This window comes from Mizuhopecten yessoensis, unplaced genomic scaffold (assembly GCF_002113885.1).
Source record: "Mizuhopecten yessoensis strain PY_sf001 unplaced genomic scaffold, ASM211388v2 scaffold715991, whole genome shotgun sequence".
In the NCBI taxonomy this organism is placed as follows: Eukaryota; Metazoa; Mollusca; class Bivalvia; order Pectinida; family Pectinidae; genus Mizuhopecten; species Mizuhopecten yessoensis.
In genome coordinates, this window is record NW_018479893.1 from 18,275 (window position 1) to 40,178 (window position 21,904).

At 34.8% G+C, this 21,904-nt stretch overlaps 2 protein-coding genes across 2 annotated transcripts; one reads left to right on the forward strand and one right to left on the reverse strand.

The window, feature by feature from the left end:
* Positions 1-711: 711 nt before the first annotated feature.
* LOC110441487 (cyclin-G1-like) lies at positions 712-8,595 on the reverse strand. The gene is made up of 8 exons (XM_021484647.1): positions 7,962-8,595; positions 7,023-7,109; positions 5,709-5,855; positions 5,004-5,078; positions 4,386-4,637; positions 3,738-3,842; positions 3,291-3,490; positions 712-2,772 (listed from the first exon to the last, which is right to left on the reverse strand). Exons 1-8 carry the CDS (start codon positions 8,088-8,090, stop codon positions 2,655-2,657), a joined length of 1,113 nt encoding a protein of 370 aa, XP_021340322.1. The 5' UTR covers positions 8,091-8,595; the 3' UTR covers positions 712-2,654.
* A 187-nt stretch (positions 8,596-8,782) lies between these two features.
* On the forward strand, positions 8,783-16,971 carry LOC110441488 (cyclin-I-like). The gene is made up of 7 exons (XM_021484648.1): positions 8,783-8,957; positions 9,896-10,043; positions 11,076-11,204; positions 12,336-12,410; positions 12,781-12,921; positions 13,456-13,686; positions 13,956-16,971. Exons 2-7 carry the CDS (start codon positions 9,924-9,926, stop codon positions 14,268-14,270), a joined length of 1,011 nt encoding a protein of 336 aa, XP_021340323.1. The 5' UTR covers positions 8,783-8,957; positions 9,896-9,923; the 3' UTR covers positions 14,271-16,971.
* Positions 16,972-21,904: the final 4,933 nt, after the last annotated feature.

The window sequence follows — 21,904 nt, forward strand, 5'->3', positions numbered from 1 at the left end:
ATTTTAGAAGGGCTCAGAAGCCTTTTCCCGTGTTCTGGCATGGGTTTATTAATTTGCTCCATTAAAGTAAATAACACATGACGTTAGTATAACAATTTTAATTATTTGGTAAGGGCAACTTGTTATGCTCCATATGGGAATGGGGCATATATTTCAACGACTCAAGACGAGGTTATATTACCGAGTTGGAATACCTTTTCCTGGAGTGCTGATCGATTTGACTACTTTTAGCTTTGCAATTGCTCCTACTTCGTTGCGTATGTTTCCTCTTGATATCAGCGGGCAATTAAATCAATAGAGTCGTCGTGGAATTAACCATAATAACCATATGGGCAGCTAGTAATTTTTAACATATAGGGGAAAAGGCGTCAGAACAACACCAACCACGCTATATGTAAAAATAATTTAGTTCCCAAGTCAGGGTAGTGTGGAGCCAGTAGTGGGACAGGTACAACTGTCGATATGTCGGCACGTGCCACGGAATCGCCAGGGGTAACGTCGGGACTCTCAGCAGGTGCATCGTCTTTGGTTTTTGGTTTAAAGAAGGAGTCAATTTTCCTTGTTTTCTCCATGTTTGTTTATACTAAATTTCGACCATGTCGATTCGTTACGTGTCGCAGATGTATTGTCCAAAGCGAGATAACTCTTGTTTATTAGCTAACTAAATAACTTAGCATACGTTTTTCTAAAAAAGATAACAAAAATCTTATCTGGTTTACATAATTAATGTATTTTAGGTGGTTTGGCGTACTAATATACATCAACATTTTTACTGTACTTGATTCTGCGTTATGGCTGCTACGCCTATGCTTTAGATAGACAAAGTGTAAAACGAAACATATCAATAAATAGTATTTTTATTCATTTTTTTTTTATAAAAATATAAATATGTGAATGAAATGAGATTTATAATGAATCTATATACAAGATGCAATACTGGTCACTTCATATAAAAATGTTCATGCTGGAAGTTGAAAAGCCCATTGTCTATATATGGTACAGTTATAAGGTAGTAGTCCATTGGCCTAATCCATGAATCGTTTTCAATAAATATCAATAAATAAACAATAAACATTTTTTCCTGGACAATAAATAGACACTACAAGACTTATTTATCAGATGTCAATCAACTAATACCATATCTAAAGAATAAAAAGATAACTGTTTTTTAAAAGTTCCATGCAAGTAAAATAAATCTGAATTCTTATTATACATTTTACCAGTTAAACAGTTTCAATTCCATTGTACCTTACTGCTCAATTATTTCAATTATATTAACATTCCTTGAACAGTGAAAATGTAAATAAGAAAACTGGAGGCTACACCATCCGATGGTAACCTAAACTATTCTGCTTGGGTTGAAATTTATCCAGAATTTTGTGAATATGATATTCTCACATTTCCAATTATCAAACAAAAATAGGCTCAAAATTTTGTTGCACATATACATAAAATTTAGATCAAAGTATAACTAAATAAATGTTATTTCTTTCAAAATGACTGCTTTATGGGCTTTTCTCAACAGAACAAATAGGCTAAACAAGCAGTGAAGCACTTCAATAATTAACTGATCAGCAAACAATAACTAGTTAAGCATAAAATTGTGCTGAACATGTTTTTAAAAAACTACAAATTGAACAACTTAAATAGCAAAGAGTTAACCTTAAATAAGACATAATAAAACCTTGTTTAACATGCATTTTAATCAGAATTCATTATATTAGTCTAAACACTTGATAAAAACACACAGGTTGATTTTACAACCCAAATCACAGTGGTAATCTTAAAAGAATGCTTAAAATGTAGTAGAAGATAGCTGTTACTTATAAATTGAAATATACTAAACAAAGGTGATAGATAAAATTCCCAAATACATAAAACATCAAAAACTAATCTGATCATGTAACAGGTATTGTAAGACTAGTTAAAGGACAACCAAACGGTTTTCTTTGTACGGCAAAAAAAGGCCAAATGACAAAATATGTTAAATCTTTTAAACTTGTAGGGAACTGGAGGAACAAAAAAGACATGTCAATTTCATTTAAAATACCCGTCTCTGAAAATTGCATAAACTTTCATAAGGTTGTTTTGAGTGTGGATGAAATTTAATTATGCTGTCTCATTAAATAAAACCCTTTGAGTTCAGAAGATATTATCAGGTTTGGTTTATAGATGCAGGAAATTGTTCACCCATCATTTTGCATCAATTCTTTAAGTCACGTCTATCCTTTTGCATCAATTGGATGAGATTATGTTTGCCATTTTAACTACTGAACCTACTGTCCACTAAAATCCTTTTCAACATAATAATAATAATAAAGCTATATTCTATTAATTGCACAAATGTTGATCTGAAATCAATTGCTATTGCCCCATCATAACCACTCTCATCAATCTGTGGTGCTCATTGGCAAGGCAGACAACTCTTGGAAGTTTTATTTGCGCTTGGACTAGAACGCTAGACCACTGAGAGTTGTTCTTACAGTTATAAAAAATACATAAATGTGATATGTTGAAATAAATAATGTATCATTCTCACTCCTCTCTCACCATTTACACACAATTGACTCAACTATTAACACAAGTAGATTTTTTCCCATGTGGATTTCTAGGACCACTCTGTCATAACATTTTTACATGATAATATAAATATTTCAGTGAATTTCACACATTACACACCTTTCAGGCAACACACAACAACTCCAACTCTTCAGTTTGCCATCAGTGTGATCAGTAATCTTTGGAACTTCAAAAACATCCTCCTCGTCATTACTAGAAAAAGACAATGAAATAATTTTAAAACACAATTCACATCTGGTCTTCATATTCATCATAAGGCATTTAACATAATTTCAAGGAACAAATGTTTGCAGTGCTAACACTAGCCAGCATGCTGTTAATCATGTATATTATGAACACACTTAAAATGCTAATTTGCAGTTTTAATAGTCATATCTGCCAAAGTTTTTTTGGGCATAGATAGAAAACTGATTTGTTACAATGTTTAGACAGCAAGCATTTGTTGCTTATTTCATTTAAGTTTCTAGCCTATGACCAGTTGAAGACTGAACTGGGAGAGGGAATAGTAGTGGTTTTTTTGTCAATTGTCGAATGGTATATTATATACATTGAATTCCATTTAGCGTAACAGTCTGAATGCTTTTCCTTACAAAAAAAAAAAAATCTTACAAGAAATTAATAAAAAGGTTTGTAATGTACTGTTTGTGACATCACAGTATTTCTGTATACTAAAAGCTGATGAATCATTGACAGTGACTACATTTGTTTACCTCCCATCCATGTCAGAATCTGATTCCTCTATTGTGGGCAAGTCTGTGCATCCATAATAGCTGGGTCTGGATATTAGAGACATTCTAATTTGAGGTTTAGGAACTTTCAAGCAGCTTGGATGCCTTCCTGGCTGGCTCCTATACAGATCTAGAATTCCACTCACAGTACAGAAGCATTCGTAAAATTCTGAGTCCTGCACCTATGAATGAAATTTCAACATATATGAAAAATGTGTTCTGGGTTGATTTGCAACATTTATATTTTTGCTGTTAACCAAGATCTGCAACAAATATCTGTCTCGTTGTAAAATTTTGATTTAGATTAATAAGTACTGTATAATATTATTTATCATGGATCTACACATTCCATGAAGGTCAATTTCATAATATAGTTTAGTTTTCACCAATGGTTAATAAGTGGATAATTTGCTGGAAAATGTTTTTTACCTGACAGACTGCATGAAGCCAAAGTAAGCACTGATTCATCTCAAATGTTTGAATATTCATTTCAGTCACTGAGTGTTGAATCAAAGCCAATGCTAAGGTGGTACTCTGTAAATGTGATAAAGGAAATACTCATTATTGAACTTTCTCATAAAATACAACAGGTCAGACTGTTTACCACACGATAAATCAATCCTATTCATAAGCTGAAAGGCAAAATGGATGGAGAAGTTCATGTTTGTACAGGACAGTATTCAGCAGTCTAACAAAGTTGAAGACAAAGTTTATTCTAACAGGAAATTATTTATGGTCTCAATTATAATTCAAGTACAAGGCCTTTTTTTGTAAAAACAATATGGTTCTCACATATATACAAAGGTTTGTTAATGGCGTTCGTAGAATATTTACAGAAAACCTTATTCCAGTATCCTTGTACTAAACTGTGCTGTTAGATTATAACAATTGAAGTAGAAACAGTCTTTGCCAATATTTTCAGACGGTCAGCCATCAGTGAAAAAATTCATTCTGGTAAAATGTTTAATCTGGTAATTTTTTCCTTTTACTGTACAATGAAGACAAATTTTAAGCATGCATGAACATTTGATCAAATGAAGACCTCAGCCTTTTTGTACAGGCAGGAGGTATTAATACCTTAAAAATTGCACAAGAGCTGTAGTTTATGCAAACTTCGAAATTGGTCAGCAAGGAATCAAGTATTGGAGACTGGTGTCTATTTGGTAGGGAGGAGATGATATCACAGAGAGTTTTCAGTAGGGACGGACATGTCACAGGCCATATTTCCCATTTCAGCTTTTCAAGGATCACCATTTCCATCCTCTTCAGATCTGAAGGTTTCCATGTTTGACCGTGTAGATAGGATATTTCTGATGCACTTGGAATTTCCTTCAAGATGATAATATATTCTCATATAAAAATTTAAAAATCGAGCAGATCAAACCAATGGACTAAATTATTTCCCTTTTTAATATTTAATGTTAAAAATAAATTCACCCATATCTACGTACATTGCTTGTGGAATTTGAATTCTTGTTCATTGATATATAAATGAAATGGGATTAATGCCATTTTGAAGGTTTCTCAAGAGTTCTCTCGCCTCACATAATGTGAGATCATGTAAATGGCAAGTCATTGAAATTCTTCTGGCCTAGCGGGCCTCAAAACTTTTAAGTTAATGTAATGCTAGCTTGCTTTCATTTTACACTTTCAGGTCATATCTTGTCGCATATATTTGCACATGAAATATTTTACCTCTGCTTCTTCGTTAAACTTTGCAGAAATGTAGAAACAAGCTGCAGCCACAACTGAAATGTATTTGGGTTGTACCTGAAATGAGAAGTATCACTATTCAATACTTTATGTTCAAACTTAGTGTATACAGATATTTCATTACACGACAAATGTATTTTGTAACACAAAAATGAGAAGTCAAACATAACACGATAGACCTGTTTATACATATATAATTTCATCATTACTGTTGGTTACCCTTTTGTAACAAGAGTACCACAGGGCGGAACAATATACGCCCGTCGAATGCCATATAGTGTTATATACTTTTGAAATAAGATCTGCATCATTCTAAAAGAGGTTAGCTGACATGCTATAAAAAAATAAAGGAGAAAATCTCCGGTCAAAAATTTAAATACTGAAATGAACAAAGGGCAATAACTTTTGGAAAAATTGTTTGTTGAATTAAATTTCTTTTAAGGGAGACACAACTTCATATCATGATTATAATGTATACCAAGTTTCAAAGAGATCAGTCGAAAAATGAAGGAGGAGATTGCCGGACAAACAAAGAGTTTATGCCGGCCGGCGCCATACCATAATACTCCTGTCAAATTTGACGTGCGTATAAAAAGTAATGCCCCAATGTATGCTAATTGAAGAAAATGGATCTGACCTTTTTTGGGTAATCGATCGGCCTTGATTTGGTATAAATACAATATGTACCTTCATTTTGAAGAGAAAGCGGTCCAAGAAATTCACTGCTGCAGCAAATGTTTCACAACTGAAGCCATAAAACATGGTCAAGCATCGAATGGTTGAAACAGCACTGTCTCTCTGAGATGTGTGCATTGTCTTGTTCAAGTGGACACACTACAATAAATAAAATATAATTTCATGGAAAAAACCCAGCTGATAGTGTATATATGGGTTAGAAACAAGATAACAGACATGTTCCACAATGTGATAAAGATATTTGAATGGTAAGATAGGGTGATAGCCAAACAAATTGTTCTTCTTGTTTCCCCCTTCAATAAGTATACCATCCAAAAAATAAGGCATTGAACCTATAACCTATACTGACACACCAACCAACAGATCTATTGCAATGTGCAGTCAAGTTCTGCTTATCTACTGACACAAGAAGGCTTTCCCAACAGATGTCTTAATGACTCTCAATACATTTGTATGGCTTAAAGCACATGTCCAGATACCCCCGACAATGTAGAATGAATATGAAAATATCAGAACAAGTCTTGTCAGTTGGTATTTTAAAGAATCTGTATAGAAAATAAGACACAATGTAGTTGAAGGTATAAATTGGAGCAAATTCAATACAGTCTACTTGATGACATCAATCAATCATTTTTTTGTTTTATATAAGCCATAATTTGCTATAAATGGAGCTTTAATTAATGGACACCATGTCAGAGACATCTTTGACACATAAATTTCCCATGCAGTTATGTTTCCCCTGTCATGTTATTTGATGTTTATAGTATAGGCTGATTTTTCTCTTTTGAAAAAACAAATAAAAAAAGTTCTTGTGGAAATTTTCAGCATTTTAATTTAAGTTATATTTTCTTAAAATTACAGCCATGTAATCTGAAAGGATTAAAAAAATATCACATTATGGATTAAATTATAAACATGATGTATAACATTTTTTTTAAATTTAACAGAGTACTCCTTAATTTAACATCATATTGAATAGTAGTGCACTTCAAAAAATATTAAATAATTAATGATTTTAATGGAGGGCCTATCTCGGTTGGAGGCCGAGAAAGTATGGCCATTGTTTAAAAAAAATGGCTACTGAAATTCAAACATGGCTACTTTTTTTGGCTACTAATTTTTTAGGTCCAAGGTGAGCCCTGTATACTTTGAAAAACAGCTGAAAACAAGAAAAATTACTTAGTTGAAAATTAGTAAGTCATGTCTGTGATGTCACACCCCTGGGACCAAGATTGAATTATCTCTCATATGTACCCTTTTTGAAAAATGTAATCTTAAATTTGACATGTACTGAGTATATCATACCCAGTCATTGAGTTGTTGTTCCTTGTCCATTCGCTGCAGCATTTGTTTCAACACTACCACATCATACACAGTCCGAGTCTTAGAACACTGTAAAATAAAGCAAACCACTGCATTCCATAATATAACAGCATTATTTTTAAATTGAATTGATATTTTTAATATGGATATATAGACAGGTTGGGCACAACGATGCATATGCTAATAAACCTACATTTGGGTAACAGAACTGAACCCATTTGAGTGACAATTGTATTACTTAAATGTCTTTTACACATTATGGACAAAAAAGGGTGTCATTCTTTCAACATAATCCATTAAAAAAACAATGAGGTACAATTGTGCACAAAAATCTGTTAATTCAGTTGTGTAATATTTTTGTTAAAATGACAAATTGTATTACCTCCATTGCTTATAGTGTGTTATAGAGTAGGATAGCTATTAATAGCACGCAGAAAAAAATCATGCTTTTTTATACTGTCAAGTGTCACATTTGCACTGGATGGTCCCATTGACTACACACTGAAGTCAATGGATAACAAAGTCAGTGATATGGTTTTTCCTTTTCACAAAAAGTAAAACATCAGAATTGATATTTTTTGTGCACAAATGTACCTCATTGTGTTATTTATTGGATTTAGTGTTTTCATTACACTTTATTCCCCATTATTTTCAGTAATAAAATTGATACTCAAATGGGTGACTATTACCAAAATGCATGATTATTGCCGATATGAGCCCAACCTGATAAGAGACAAAACAATGGTAGTTGCCTGCGTCCGTGATGTACGCGCATTCATTAGGGTCCGTGACCAGGTCTGAATTCGACGGAATTTGTTTTAGATCCATAACGGTACAGTAGCCTATAGCCTATTACATACTGTTTAATAGAGATACTGAACATTTGAAGACAACACGTTTCAGATTGTTTTGAAAACATACCTGATTGTCTGCAGATTTTCGAGGGTAAATGTCTGTGTCAACGATTGCCATTGTTCGAACGTTCTGTTCGGATGCGACATTTTCCAGTTTTTGTCCATAAATGGGCAGTGCACAAATTTCCTGTACCATTTTCACTGAAGTAAACCCTCCTCCTGTTAAACAGTCAGAGGATAATCTGTTGTCCTTCTAATTTTCTTGCATTCTTGGATCTTGGAAGAATCGTCTGCGCCAAATGTGCAGAACACCAACTTGTCACAAAGTAATCAGCTGTCAAACGTCTGCTCGAAAAGCGTTTGAATGTTGGCGCATTAGCGGTTGTCAGATCTTACACGTACTTTGATTGGCTACTAAACATGAAAGGATACAACGTTGATTTTGATTGGCTGGTCGGCTAATTAACATATGCCTAAATTTAGAAGAAAGCTTGTAAACAATAACATGCATTCCAATATATCCCTTTCAACGTCTTTAACAAAATCTCACACTTAAACTTATATCATTGACATACATTAACTAGAAATAGTTGAAATCGCCATTCTCTATGGCGAAATAAACCATTTCCTCCAAGAACGGGCACCTGCTAAATTTTGACAGTTCAGCTTCCGACCGTTTCACCTACCGACAATGTCCCTGCCTTATAAGAAATAGTGCAAGTGATGCTATCCAAATATTTTGTCCAAATGTGGACGGTTTTGAAAAATATGAAGTTGTGGTATTAGAAATTGTATGTTTTATAAAGCAATAGCTTCTATATTACAGAAAAATGTAGTAGTCATAGGAACAGCGTATTGATACGAAAAATAATTACTCATAAATTATGCGTGCGGTGTTTCTATTTATATCTTTGTCATATCAACAGGAATTCTTCCTATTTTTCGTTGTGGTAGTTTCGCCTAGACAGAAAAATGGAGGTTTGAACATCTAGATGTAAGCAGATCCACGTGAATGGACCAGGGGAAGGCATTGGTTCAACTCTCTTCCTTCAGTTTTATCCAGGTAAGCGTTGTCCCTGATAGCTGCCTATCGATAGGGTTTTGAAGTTACTGTGAATTTACATCAGCTGGTGGCCATTTTGTTTCTGTTCTGTCAGATATACTCAAGTTTTTGAAACAGGTATCGCGACAAATACATTTTACACGTCGAGAAATTATAGCACATTAACCAATGTAATGTATAAACTATTATATTAAATATGTTTCATGAGGATATCTTGTTGGATTCGTGTTATTAGTTTCTGCATAAGACAAGGTCATTGGGGAATCTCCCTTCTAGAATTGTCTAGAGGATTCCCAGTGAAGCTTATTTTAGCTCCCAATGCAACAATTACATCATTCGATTATTTGATTTCGTCACGACATTGCCATGGACAAAAGTAAACTACTACAATACAGAGAGCTATACGATTAAACTAGTTTGACAGTGTATTTGAATTGAGAAATGGGTTCATAATGATTTTCGCTATTTCGTCAGAACTGATAGGACAAGGTGAGTTTTCGTACAGAGTTAAAGCCATTTCAAAAGTGAATTTTTATTACATAAAATTGGTTTAAACTTCAATACAACATCCTGGTTTTAAAATTAATATTGAAAGTCTGTTGATTTTTCAATCCGATATCTGAGTCTTTGTATCATATTGTTTTAAAACAAATTTTAAGATATTTATGTTAATTTCAGAAATTTTGTTTGACTCATTACACTGGACCTGCATCCAATTTATGACTTGATTTTTAAACGCCTGGAATATAAGGACCTCTTGTTTAAAAGTTTGACACAGTACCTAATGTTAAGGAGAAGTTCTCCATAACCAAGCCTTCAAGAAGCTGATTTTAGTAGCTTGTATCAGACGCCAAATTAAGTAAGGACACTATACCTTAAACAAAATGATATAATTACCATGTTGATGCACATGGTAAATCAATTATTATACATTTCAGGTTGCTTGGTGCACAGTTGGGGGTCAGAATGAAGCTGCACAGTGGTATCAGTGCTAAGCACTTGCTACAGATGCTCGGGGAGTCCCTTTACAAAGAGCAGACACAATGGAAATCTGTGTCATACAAAACACAAGGCAATGAACAACAGGTAATTTCTTGCTCATTTTTGCTTGTTGGTGAAGGTGATCAGGTTGAGTTACTTTTTTTCATTAAAAAACTAATTTCCTCCAGATAATGTTTATTCTTTAGGTAAATAAAATAATGCCAGATATTAAGTTCCCAAACAAACATTTATATAAAAAGACTTGTAACTTGCGTGTATATGATATGCATAATGATTGTGTTGTTTAATTGCTCTAGGTGCATTAATATTTATGTTGTGTTTTTTACATTCGCTTTGTTTTTGTTGTCATGGTGTGTTCTCAGTGGTTACACTACCTGGTATTTACAGCACATCAAAACCAATGCACAGTTGTATATATACACCTACACAGACTTGCATGTAAATACCATTTTAGAATTCTGGCATTTAGCCATGTGTAATTTAAATATTATTAAGGTGTTTCCCAATTGGAAGGATAAGACATTCCTCATTACTTTTCAAAACAATATAAACTTGATTTATTAGCACGAGAAAATCATAAGTCAGTACAGGTATTTAATAGTTTTAATGCACTTATGTGCTTAAAAGTTTTCAGGATTATCCATTGTTATCAGTACAATCTGTTCAGTGACCTCATACAAATCTGGGTCATTACCATTCTTGTATAAACACTACACACAGGCTGAAGAAAAGTAGTTCCTGCTGTCAGTCTAATCCAGGTCACAGTACGGTGTTGATGTAGGACAGTGACTTGTAACATTATGTCTGTCAGTGCTGACATTTCCTGTCTATAGAAGGAGTGAGAAAACAATCCCATTCTGTGCACTTGGCACTTTTTCTTCTCAAATAGGATTAGAAAAAATAATCCCAAAATGGGTTTATTGATAGAAAAATATTGTTGTCTTATGAATAAAAGACTCCCAAATAGATGTTTGATATAAAATAATTTCAAAATGATGAAAAAACCCCAGTATTAACCCAAATAAAATTTGATTTCTAAATACCATGGATAAAAATATGGGCATATTTAATTGAATATTTAGTTGTTTATTCTAGAGAAGTGCTTTTGTTTTGTAGGAGGTACTAGGACAGCACAGAGATGAGATCGTTTCATGGATAATTTACCAGAACAGTCACTTCCATTTCTCTCCAGAAACTGTTTGTCTCAGTATATACCTCTTGGACAAGTTCCTGCAGCATGTTAAGGTGAAATCTTATTTTATTGTTTAATTTATAAATATGTTTACATGTATCCTTCTTTTTTAAAATAAGATACAGATGTATATATTTACAGAGTTAATTCAAGTTCAAATGGCAGAAAACAGAAAAGAAATGTATATTACATGCACATATTTTAGAGATTTATTTACTGTAATAGCAAAAACAATTGTTGGACATTAAATTTCATTAATTTCGTGGATAACAAAAACCCACAAAAACATCAATTTAGTATGATATAGATAGGGGGAATCAGAAATCATCAAAATATAATGTCTTTGAAACAGGCTAGTTTATGAAAACCACGAAATTTTAACCCCACTTACATAAATGATTCTACAGTATCGAAGAGACTTTGTAAAAACTCCATTCTCAATGCAGAATGGGGATTTCTATTCCAAAAAATATACCAAATCAATGAAAAAACATATCTATCAATAATGGAGTTGCATTCTTATGATTATGAAATGAGTAGGTAATACACATTTTTAAGGTAGGTCAAGAATGATTAATTCTGTATCCTAAACACTGGTATGATCAATTTTCTTGAGTAGTATGTTTTTTTTCATATTTTCCACACCACATCATGATTCAGAATTACACAGTTAAGAAAACAATTAAGGAATGAAATATATTTTTTCAACATTCAGCTGTGTTGTGCAAAAATGAATATATTTGCTAATGAATAACCTGACTTCATAATATAACAACTGGATCTCACCTGTTTAAAGTGACTGCCTGTTCATGGTGAATATTTTTGTTTACGACTTGGCCGGAGGTTGTCACTGTATAAAGGTTTAACTAATACATTCCATCCCTACCCTCACCCAAAGAATGCCATAAACCCCCCCTGCTAAAATTAAATAACAGATTCATTTAAGCTCATTTAATTGACAACAGTACAATTTGTCATCTAATCACATTCTTATGCACTCTTCAATGCCACTTGGCTGTGACATTCATGTAAGCTTTTTGATGAGTTGACCATGCCAACTTATTTCTCGATTCGAAAGAAAAGTAAATCAGACTATGACAAATCCTTTGTTATACAAAAAACAGTGTCAAAGAACATTGTGTTTTAAAATGAGCTATAATTTTGAGCATATATTCCATTAACAGGTTCGCCCCAAGTATCTCCATTGTGTCTCAATCAGCTGCTATTTCATCGCAGCAAAGACCCTGGAGGAAGATGAGGTAAGTTACATAGCACTAAGATCAAACAAATTAAACGAATTGCCTTTTGGGTAAGGCAAGCTAAAATAAAAGATTGCAGATAAACACCTTCATGCTACTAGGACCAGATCATGGGTCCAGTCCTGCTCCTGGGGACTTTGGTCTGTATTTTTGTGGGTTGATATACAAAATCAAAATCCATTTAAAAATAATGTAGTCAACTAATTATACGACTGAATAAAGAGTTGCTATGGTTTGATTGTCGATGATTTCACAATGACCTTAATGTAAGTGGATATATGTTAAGGGAATAGATTCTAACATAAAAAAAACTTTTTCATTTCCGTTTATTATGCTGTTATTATATATTGTAATCTGATTTTGTTTTTAGGTAATACCCTGCACCGTGGACCTTGTGAAAATAAGTCAAGTTACCTGTTCTGTAGCAGAAATTCTCAGGATGGAGGCAGTGATTCTCAACAAACTTAACTGGAACATCAAATACGTAACAGCAACTGACTTCCTTCACATTGTAAGTTGTGTGTGCTGACAATCAAGTTATAGAAGTAGTGGTATTTAATCCACCACCTTTTCACAGTTGGTACTGATGTTTTTATGGGAAAAGGCGATTTATAGTATGACTTAATGAAGAATAAGGGCATAATGCTGTCATATCTATTTGTCTCTAAAACAATAATATGTAAATATATTAGATGGCATCTTGATTAAGATGCATTTCAAATGGTTTATAAATATTTAAATCGTGCAGTAAGGAAGAAAAATAATACTGGCGTACCATTAGTTTTTGCATTATTAGAAGAAAAGGAAAGAAAACATAGTTTCCAAAAGCACATATGTTCACCAGGATGTCAGCTCAGTTGTCTTTAAAACAATTACTTTGCAGTTTAAGAGTTTCTGTCAATCCTTTGTTTCTTGATTTTTAATGGTGAATTTTGCTGTTGTTAGGATGCAAAATCTTTTAAAAAACAAAACATAATGAAACATGTATAGCAGTTTCTAGTAATCATTTGTTCCTTTTTGTTAATAAATGTGTCCTTCCCAACAGCTCCATGCTATGCTGATGTGTTACCACCCCCAACTGTTGGATGGTCTGAGAAACATGACACCCTCCCAACATCTTGGTGTCCTCACACGGAAACTCTTCTTCTGCCTCAGCAACCACCACCTGCAGACCTTCAAGCCATCAGTGATCTGTCTTGCCATGATCAGTCTGGAGCTGGAACAGATTAGTCAGAACTGGCTCTCTATCATGCTCATGATACAACAGATGGCAGGGGTAATTATATCATTAATTATTAAAAAAGATAAGGTTGGCATATGTCAAAGGCAATCATTATAGTTTGTGTTTGAACTGAAAATTTGAACCATTCAGTAGAGTCCCTCCGTATATATATTTTGACAGTAAGGCATTAATTTCATTTTCAATGTTTATGCGAAATTTCATTTAACATATTTATGTTCATTCTGAGCTAAATTTACTTGCGCATGTTTGTTTTAAGTCTAACGTTAGTGTTCAAAACATTACACCCTTTCATTTTGATACAGATTGACAACAAGTCCCTTGTCTGGTGCCGGGAGGTAATAAGTCGATTCTTAGTTGAGAAACACTTGCTCCCTACTGGTTACCACTTCCTGCCTCACCATCCGCTTAGGCGCATCACAACTATGAAGCGGAAGGCTGAGCAGGTCGAGTCTGATGAGGAGGTAGAAGATGACATTTCGGATGCTATCAAGAGGCTCTACAATGAGGACACCAGCTGTGATGGTAACTTGATTCGAGCGTCATGTGGCTCAGAACTGCACCAAGATACTGAAGGAACAAGTGGACAGCTCAAGCCAACACCTGTAGCCGCTAACTAAAATGGAACACTCTGTCAACTCTATTTTTCAATGCATGTGCAAGGTTCATTTATCTCATTTGCTATTTTGAACTGAAAGATCTCCACAGATATCACGGCATCTGATGTTCAATATTTGTGCATTAGTTATTTTTGAAGACTGCTTTGATTAATTATATATATGAAAGCAGATTGCTTTATCAACTTTGCAATTTTTGTTTTAGTTTGTCTACAGAGCCATCACAGATTTTAACTTAAAAAGAAAAATATTCTTGCCAAGTGGACCTTACATTATGCTTGAAGGTAGATTTTTAATGCACAAAGAGAGCTAGAAGTACTAGAATAATTCTCTGAAGGATTGTGACACACCTGTTGATAGATATGTAAGGATGCTGTCTGTTTTGACGGTACTTACGTTACAGTATTGCCTCCGGTAAATCAGCCCCCACCTCAAGCCCTTACACAAATTATGTTATGTAATACCCTTGTGAACTTATCAGAATACTTAATTTTGTTTTTGAGTTTGATTTGATTATTTAGTGAGAAAGTTACCAGTAACAGTGCAATGGACTAGGAATAAGATTTGTTTTAATATGATAGTCTGTGATAATTATCAATGGTTATTGGAAGAATATGCCTAGAAATAAATTGGTATTTTCTATGGTTAATGTCTTGGCAAGATTGTTGTTAAAAAGAGAAAAAGGTTATGTAGACAGTTTATTTAGTTGATTGTTTGTAAAAGTTAATATATTTCTGTTGATAGCATTATTGAAGTGTGCTGATATTTAGTGATATTCAATGTTTATTTAATGTGGTCTGTTTTTATTTTCACCTAGCTCTCTTAGGTCAGTTTTATTTTGATTTCCATTGTTTTATTCCAAGGGCTTGAGGGGGGTTGGAATCCCTTGTATCAGTCAACTGTACACACACAAAAAAATATATAAAATTGCCACCAGCGATGGTCTGTAGAGACAACTAGTGTATGTATTCAGTCTAACCTTAGCAAAAACTGAAACTTATAAAAAAAATCCAAATATTAAAAAAAATATTTATGTTTATAAAAAATACAAGAAATATATGAAAATGTTTAAAAAAAAATTGTCTTTCATTTATATGTAATATAGAATGTATGTAACAGAGATGCCATATTCTTTGAAATTATTTCAATTCTTTGAAAGCTGTGTGTAAATATTTATAATAAGCAGGATCTTTTAACCTGGGCGAGTCTACATCAGGACCAGTCCTACTATCTGAGAGGCAGCAGATCCAATGAGTAGATGTAGATATGGAATATGACACCTTCCGTTGTAAATATTGTCGTAGTGAACAGGCGCACTGCTTGAATGGGATTCCGTGCACCATAGAAAACTACACAACAGTAAATGGCAATGAAACAAAGAGAACTACATATTTATTTATTATCAATGGTAAGATATTGTTTAATGGTCAGTAATTATAACTTGCTGAAAACGTGTGCAGCAATTACATATTTGTGCGAATGCCCTATCATATATGATTCTTGATATTTTCCTCTCATAGAACATTCCATTGTTGAGATGATCATGTTAAGTTTGTTAATTGTTTATTTCATTTATGTTATTGGGGTGTTGTAGTCTTTTTTTTCTCCATTTTGATATATATTCAAAGAATTTCCCATACTTATATGCCCAACAGTGCGCCTCTTCACTACGCTTTGTATAGGATTATGATGAATATAATATATTGATGAGGACCATTAAGAGTTTAACAAAAATAAGATGTTTTCTATATATTGTTGATCATTTGATGCACAGGATGCATACAAATGCGGTTAAAAATTAAGATATGACATCTGAACATTAACTAATGTTTTATTCATGATTTTAAAATACTCTTTTTTTTATGTGAGGAAAAATCTATTTTGTATAAAGATTTTGTTGACCTTCAGTTGTCCTTGTTACTCCAAACTTTGACAATCGTTGTGTACAATGAGTAGTATAGTCAATGAAAGAACATGAGCAAGTTTGATCGAGACAATAACCGTGCTAGCTTAGACAGAGAGGGAGCAGAGAAAAGGAGAGATAATTTCTTTTTATTATTTATTAATTATAATCATGTCATATTCATATGGAAGAGAAAATCTCATACTTTTCCTAAGGAAAATGAACATCAATGCATTCATTGTGAGAAATGTACTAGTTTAATCCATGTTTACATACAGGATGTCTTGGAAAATGAGAGAGATTTGTGTAAAAATGTGACTGAAGGATCAGTAAGGTACATATAGCGAGAAATGAAAGCACAGTTACTCAGGGTATACATATAAGTTACACTGATACAATAGCCAAAGCTAACAAATTGGGTATATGGTCACCATCTAGATTGACATAACTTAGAGTGTAGTTCATTTCATTGTATGTTGTATGTCAACTAGATTTTATAATCATTTATCATTTCAGTCATTATTAGTCCCTTTATATGTTTTTTGAAGACTCTTCCAGGAGGCACCATGAAGGAAATTATTTTCGTCATTTTAATCCCACCCATTTTTCGTTAAAATATCTACAAGAGTCCATAACTATTTTGTTTAAATAATCAAAAAAAACAACACTGTATATACTCTGATCATCACTTTCATCACATTGGGTTCCCTTCATGGTGCCTCGGTGGAGGCAGTCTGTACTGTGTGCAGATAGGGAGGTCCCCACAAGCTGGAGAGGCAATAAATCTCTGGTGGCAATATTTACATGTTTCTTTGTTTATTTCTACAGAAAGGGGCAAGATCTATGCCACGACATTTGGTAACATTGTAATGACATTTGATATACATGTGAGAAGGTCAATACCAAAAAACAAGTTACAGGCATTAAGATGTTCCTTTTTCAAATTCTTCAGCATCACTACTTAATTCTGGATTTGTATGATAACTGCTAGTTTTTTTTTACCCACCCCCACCAGGTTTGATTCATGGGCAAAATATGAGGATGAAAATGAAACCGTAGTTCAAACTCAGATTGGATAAAACTAGGGTAAAATATGAACAAAGGCGATACTTACAGGAACAGTGAAAAAGTAAAAGGAGATAAGGCCAGGTGTTCAAGAAAGTAAAAGGTATTTTTGGTGCATCAACCACCCTAACCATCTAAAAAAACCTAGATTAAATCCAAGTCATGGCACGCCCTCGGAGCACGAACTTGGATAGTGACACTTGTGAGCATACTCTTAATCATTGACGTCATTTCACTTAAATAGCATATCCCCCCTCCCAAAAAAAAAAATAACGACAAAAATTGAACATCAACCTGCATCTTTTTAAACCTAGTGTTGACATGGCTAACGGTCGATATCCATCACTGATATTGCGATCTTCAAAACAAGCCCTTGAATAACAAATCCACTGCGGAAGCAGGGGTGTTTCTATCAAGAAAAGGAAATATCACCACAATCGGCATATCAGAATCGTCGTATTTGTAAGTAAGCGGTCATTAGTCATCTTAGATGTCAAGATGAGCGCCTGGTGAAGAGGAATCTGTTGTGGTTTCGGTTTTAAATCCAGGAGAGCATGCACTATACTTACTGATTCAAATCGGAGCACATTCTCTATAAATCAGAAAGTGACAAAGAAGGATTTGGCAAGGGTTTCTTTTCATAGTCTTGATAAGATCACCTATTTTTATAAATTCAGCCACATCTCAGAAAAAACAGGTAAATCTGTCAGAAGACTGGCACAGTTTGTTTCCTTAGGAATGGCTAACGTCTGCGGGATGATCTTGTCATCGAGTATCATACATGGGAGAATTTAGTGAAAACACTTATTTCCTGTCGACAAACCTCGTCTAATTTATTCGCAACTTTATTACATAAGAATTATATGTGAATTGTTTTGACGGTTTTATGGTGGATATTCAATAGTCTATGACATGTACTCAATAATATAGTGATGTGTTTACAAGAAGCTCCAATTGTACGTAAACATCCTGTTAAGAAGATTCTTGTTAACAAAACCTGAAATTAAGAAGAGGATCATACTAAGCTCCCGAGATCAAACATGACTTAATTAAATACCCATTGGCATTGCGTTTTCACGGGAACCAACGGGAAGCTATACTGTTGATCTAACCGAGATAGTCCAAAATTCAAAAAAGAATAAGTAGATTGAAACCTCAGATGTCCTAACCTCACTCAACGATCTGCATGCATGTTCATTTAGACCAAGTTTCATTAGGCACTGAAACCAGACCTAGACATTTTGACAGTAAAAGTGTCTGGTGAAGACATCTACCTGTCAAAATGTTTCAAGTCTGGTGTCAGGACCAGAGGAAACTCGGGCTACATGTTCACTGTGTGATGTGTGGCGACAGACAAAGCATGTAATAACGTATTGTCTGCATACACTTCAATTTAAGCAAGCAGCTATATAAAACCTAACGTTTTCGATGCACAAAGCCGAACAAAGTAAAACATGAACTGCGCCATACGGCTATTCTATAAAGGGCCTGTTTCCAGTAATGATAATTCTCCATAGGAGCCTGCCCCCGTATAATTTCTTATCTAGCTCAACTACTGTTTTTTTCTTTTCCGAAGAATAATTTTACACCTTTCCGACACCCAGATTTCATAATTTCAGTGAAAATGTATTTTTATAAAGTTGTCAATTTCAGCATCAAAGACATAAGTTCGTAAATAAAAGAAGGTTATCTCGAAATTGTAATTCGCAACATAGTATAAATTTCTTTTGATAAATATTTCCAAAACATCGTGTTTATTCATAAAACAAAAAAAAAAATATTCTCGGATGAAAATGCACTTGCAGAGACACAATTATGAAGAAAAATGCCATAAAATTGCAATTTTCTCCCGTTATATAGTTTTGGATGCAAATTTCCATCAGAAAATCGGATAGAGCTTTACTTGTTTCATATGTGTACCAAAAATCAGCTAATTCCATGTGGTGGAACGTTCTCATATCGCCGCCTGAATGTGGTTGTAAATTGAAAGAAAAGGGGAAATGAGTAACAACCTTGTCTGAAACCCTATTATATAGCTTATTATATACAAACTTTTATATTGAATATCAGAGCGGATATTTTCATGACAGTTTTATGATGTGTAACGACTAAATAAACAGTATCGATATAAAGATTTACACTGAGGACACCCTGATACATGAATACTGTTCTATCTCAAGTTGTCCTCTTCTGAATTTTCTGATCGTGTGGCCTTGTACATTTATCCGTATCTTCTTGTCTTTGTCTATACGTTTACGGAATCATTGACTCGACGCTAGCTATTCTTGTCTCACTTTCCTTGTTTTATTGTCCCATCTCCAAAGCGTTGTGGCTCTGTCAGGGTTGGGACCCTGACTTGTCTCACTTTCTTTGTGCCTGCCGACCACGCCACATCGAATAGATAGATTATCCATATGAAATACTTTATTTTGTTCTAAGTAATCAATCAATTCTGCGCTTCTTGGAGGTATTGAATGTGATTTATTATATTGTCTTGTTATTTTGTGTAATTAGTTGTTCGTTATTTATCACACATTTTCGCATAATTGTACCAAACTACTAAGTATTAGCTGTTTACAGCAATCATCGGTGGCTTGCTATTTTGTTACTTTATCGACGCTTCATAAACCAATCGTTATTGTTTCAAGATGGAGGGTAAATGTGTTGGAGAAGGGTGTCAAGTATACTTCAAGAAACGTAGTGGCAATAAGAACAGAAGTGCACGCAATGTAAATAGTCCACAATATAAATGGCTCCTAGATACGCTGGTGCAACAAGGATTGATGTCAGCAAAGGAACAAGCACTTATTTGCCAGAAGTGCTACATGAAGTATCTTCGGAACAAAAATCAGCCTGAACCTGAACCCGAGCAGAACCAGGAAATAGAGGAAGAAGACGACTCCCCGTCCCATATCCTGCCGTTGCTGACCCTTCATGATCTTTTGAATGGATCATCTTCACACAAAAAATGCTGTCTCTGTCTTGTTACCTTTGCAAGAAATGGAACAAAATCATCAGTCTTACCAAAACGTGCAAGACATCACCTGATCTATTCACACAAACTGTGGTGTCCCACCTCATCCCGCGTCTGCTCCATTCACCTTATTGGTAACGACTTAGATCCGTCTACAGAGGTTGTCCTTGATGGTAGAGGTTCCTTGGAATCTCAGTTACCATCAAAATCGTCCGAAATCATTAATGACCTCCTAGAGGTGTCGCACGTCCTTTCACAGAACCAGTCTGCGTTTACAATAAGCTTTTCTTCTCTTGATGACTCGGCATGCATGGCCTGGACAGGTTGGTCCAAAGATCAGTTCCTCGAAATCCACTCGCACTGTTCCCCATATCTTTCATCTGGTATATATACCAAGACTACACACGATGCTCTATTACTGTTCTGGGTAAAACTGAAAACCGACATTTCCTGGAGTCAGTGTTCTTCTCTTTTTGGAATTTCCAAGTCAAGTGTGTCCAAAACTTTCCACTCCATAGTACAGGCATTAGACACATCGATAGTCCCACAATTTCTAGGTCCGGATCACTTGACAAGAGAACAGTTGCTCGGGCACAATACTGTCTTTTCAGAAGCATTTTTTGGAGATAAAGCCACTGCCATATTAGATGGCACCTATATTTATATCCAGAAAAGCTCCGACCACAAGCTCCAGAGAATGTCCTACTGTGGCCAGAAGAAGAGAAACTATCTCAAATTCATGAGCATCGCCTTACCAGATGGCTACATTCTGGACACAGTAGGACCATTCACTGGCAGCGAAAATGATGCTACAATTACAAAAAAAGTCATGGACAAGCTAGTTACTTGGCTACAACCAGACGACAACGTTGTCGTTGACCGAGGTTTTAGAGATGTCCTACCAGTTCTCGAAGCCTCTGGCCTCAATGCTAGCATGCCGTCATACCTGAAACCCGGTCAAAGTCAACATTCTGACGTCCAAGCAAATCTTGACAGAACTATCACCAAATCGAGGTGGATTGTGGAATCCTATCATGGTCGTCTGAAACACTGGACGTTCTTCCGAACGCAATTGGTGTCTAACAGCTTTATCAATGTCATCGAGGCTTTGCTTCGAACCGTCACAGCCTGTCTGAATGGTATTAGAGGACCGATCTACCAGAGATCTCCAGAGAGAGATGCCAAAGATAGGCTAATGGCTGAACGTATGAAGGACCGTTTGACAACACCGAATGGTTTAGCTCAGAGAGTCAAGACAGATCCGGATCTATCTAGACGGGCAAGGTCCGAGTTTGTCAAGATGGATGCATCTTCCGTACTGTTTCCCCGTCTCGATCTTGATTACTTGAGAACCATTACGTGTGGAACGTATCAGATATCTCTGGCTCCTGGTTACATCGCCGAACATTTAAGTGATGACGGAGACTATGAGGTGTGGCTTTACCAGCACTCCCCAGACCTTCTCCGATGTCAAATACATTCTCGACACAAAAGCCAAACGAAATATAACGTTTGGATACGGTTCACCGTTTCACCCGATGTTGAGGCCCCAATAAAGGACTACTACTGCCAGTGCCCAGTTGGAGAGAGAACGATGGGAATGTGTGCGCACATCTCCAGTATCTTGTACTACCTTGGGTATTACAGGACGCTGGAAAACCCTCGACCATTACAACCACAGGTAAAGAAATTCCG

Bases quoted from the DNA above. Each gene is read 5' to 3' on its own strand.
- LOC110441488 (XM_021484648.1), top strand. From the start codon at position 9,924: ATGAAGCTGCACAGTGGTATCAGTGCTAAGCACTTGCTACAGATGCTC. The intron at 10,044-11,075 runs GTAATTTCTTGC...TTTGTTTTGTAG, and splicing joins CACAAGGCAATGAACAACAG to GAGGTACTAGGACAGCACAG. The intron at 13,687-13,955 runs GTAATTATATCA...ATTTTGATACAG, and splicing joins TGATACAACAGATGGCAGGG to ATTGACAACAAGTCCCTTGT.
- LOC110441487 (XM_021484647.1), bottom strand. From the start codon at position 8,090: ATGGTACAGGAAATTTGTGCACTGCCCATTTATGGACAAAAACTGGAA. The intron at 7,110-7,961 runs GTATGTTTTCAA...TTTATTTTACAG, and splicing joins GAAAATCTGCAGACAATCAG to TGTTCTAAGACTCGGACTGT. The intron at 4,638-5,003 runs GTAAAATATTTC...ATCATCTTGAAG, and splicing joins AGTTTAACGAAGAAGCAGAG to GAAATTCCAAGTGCATCAGA.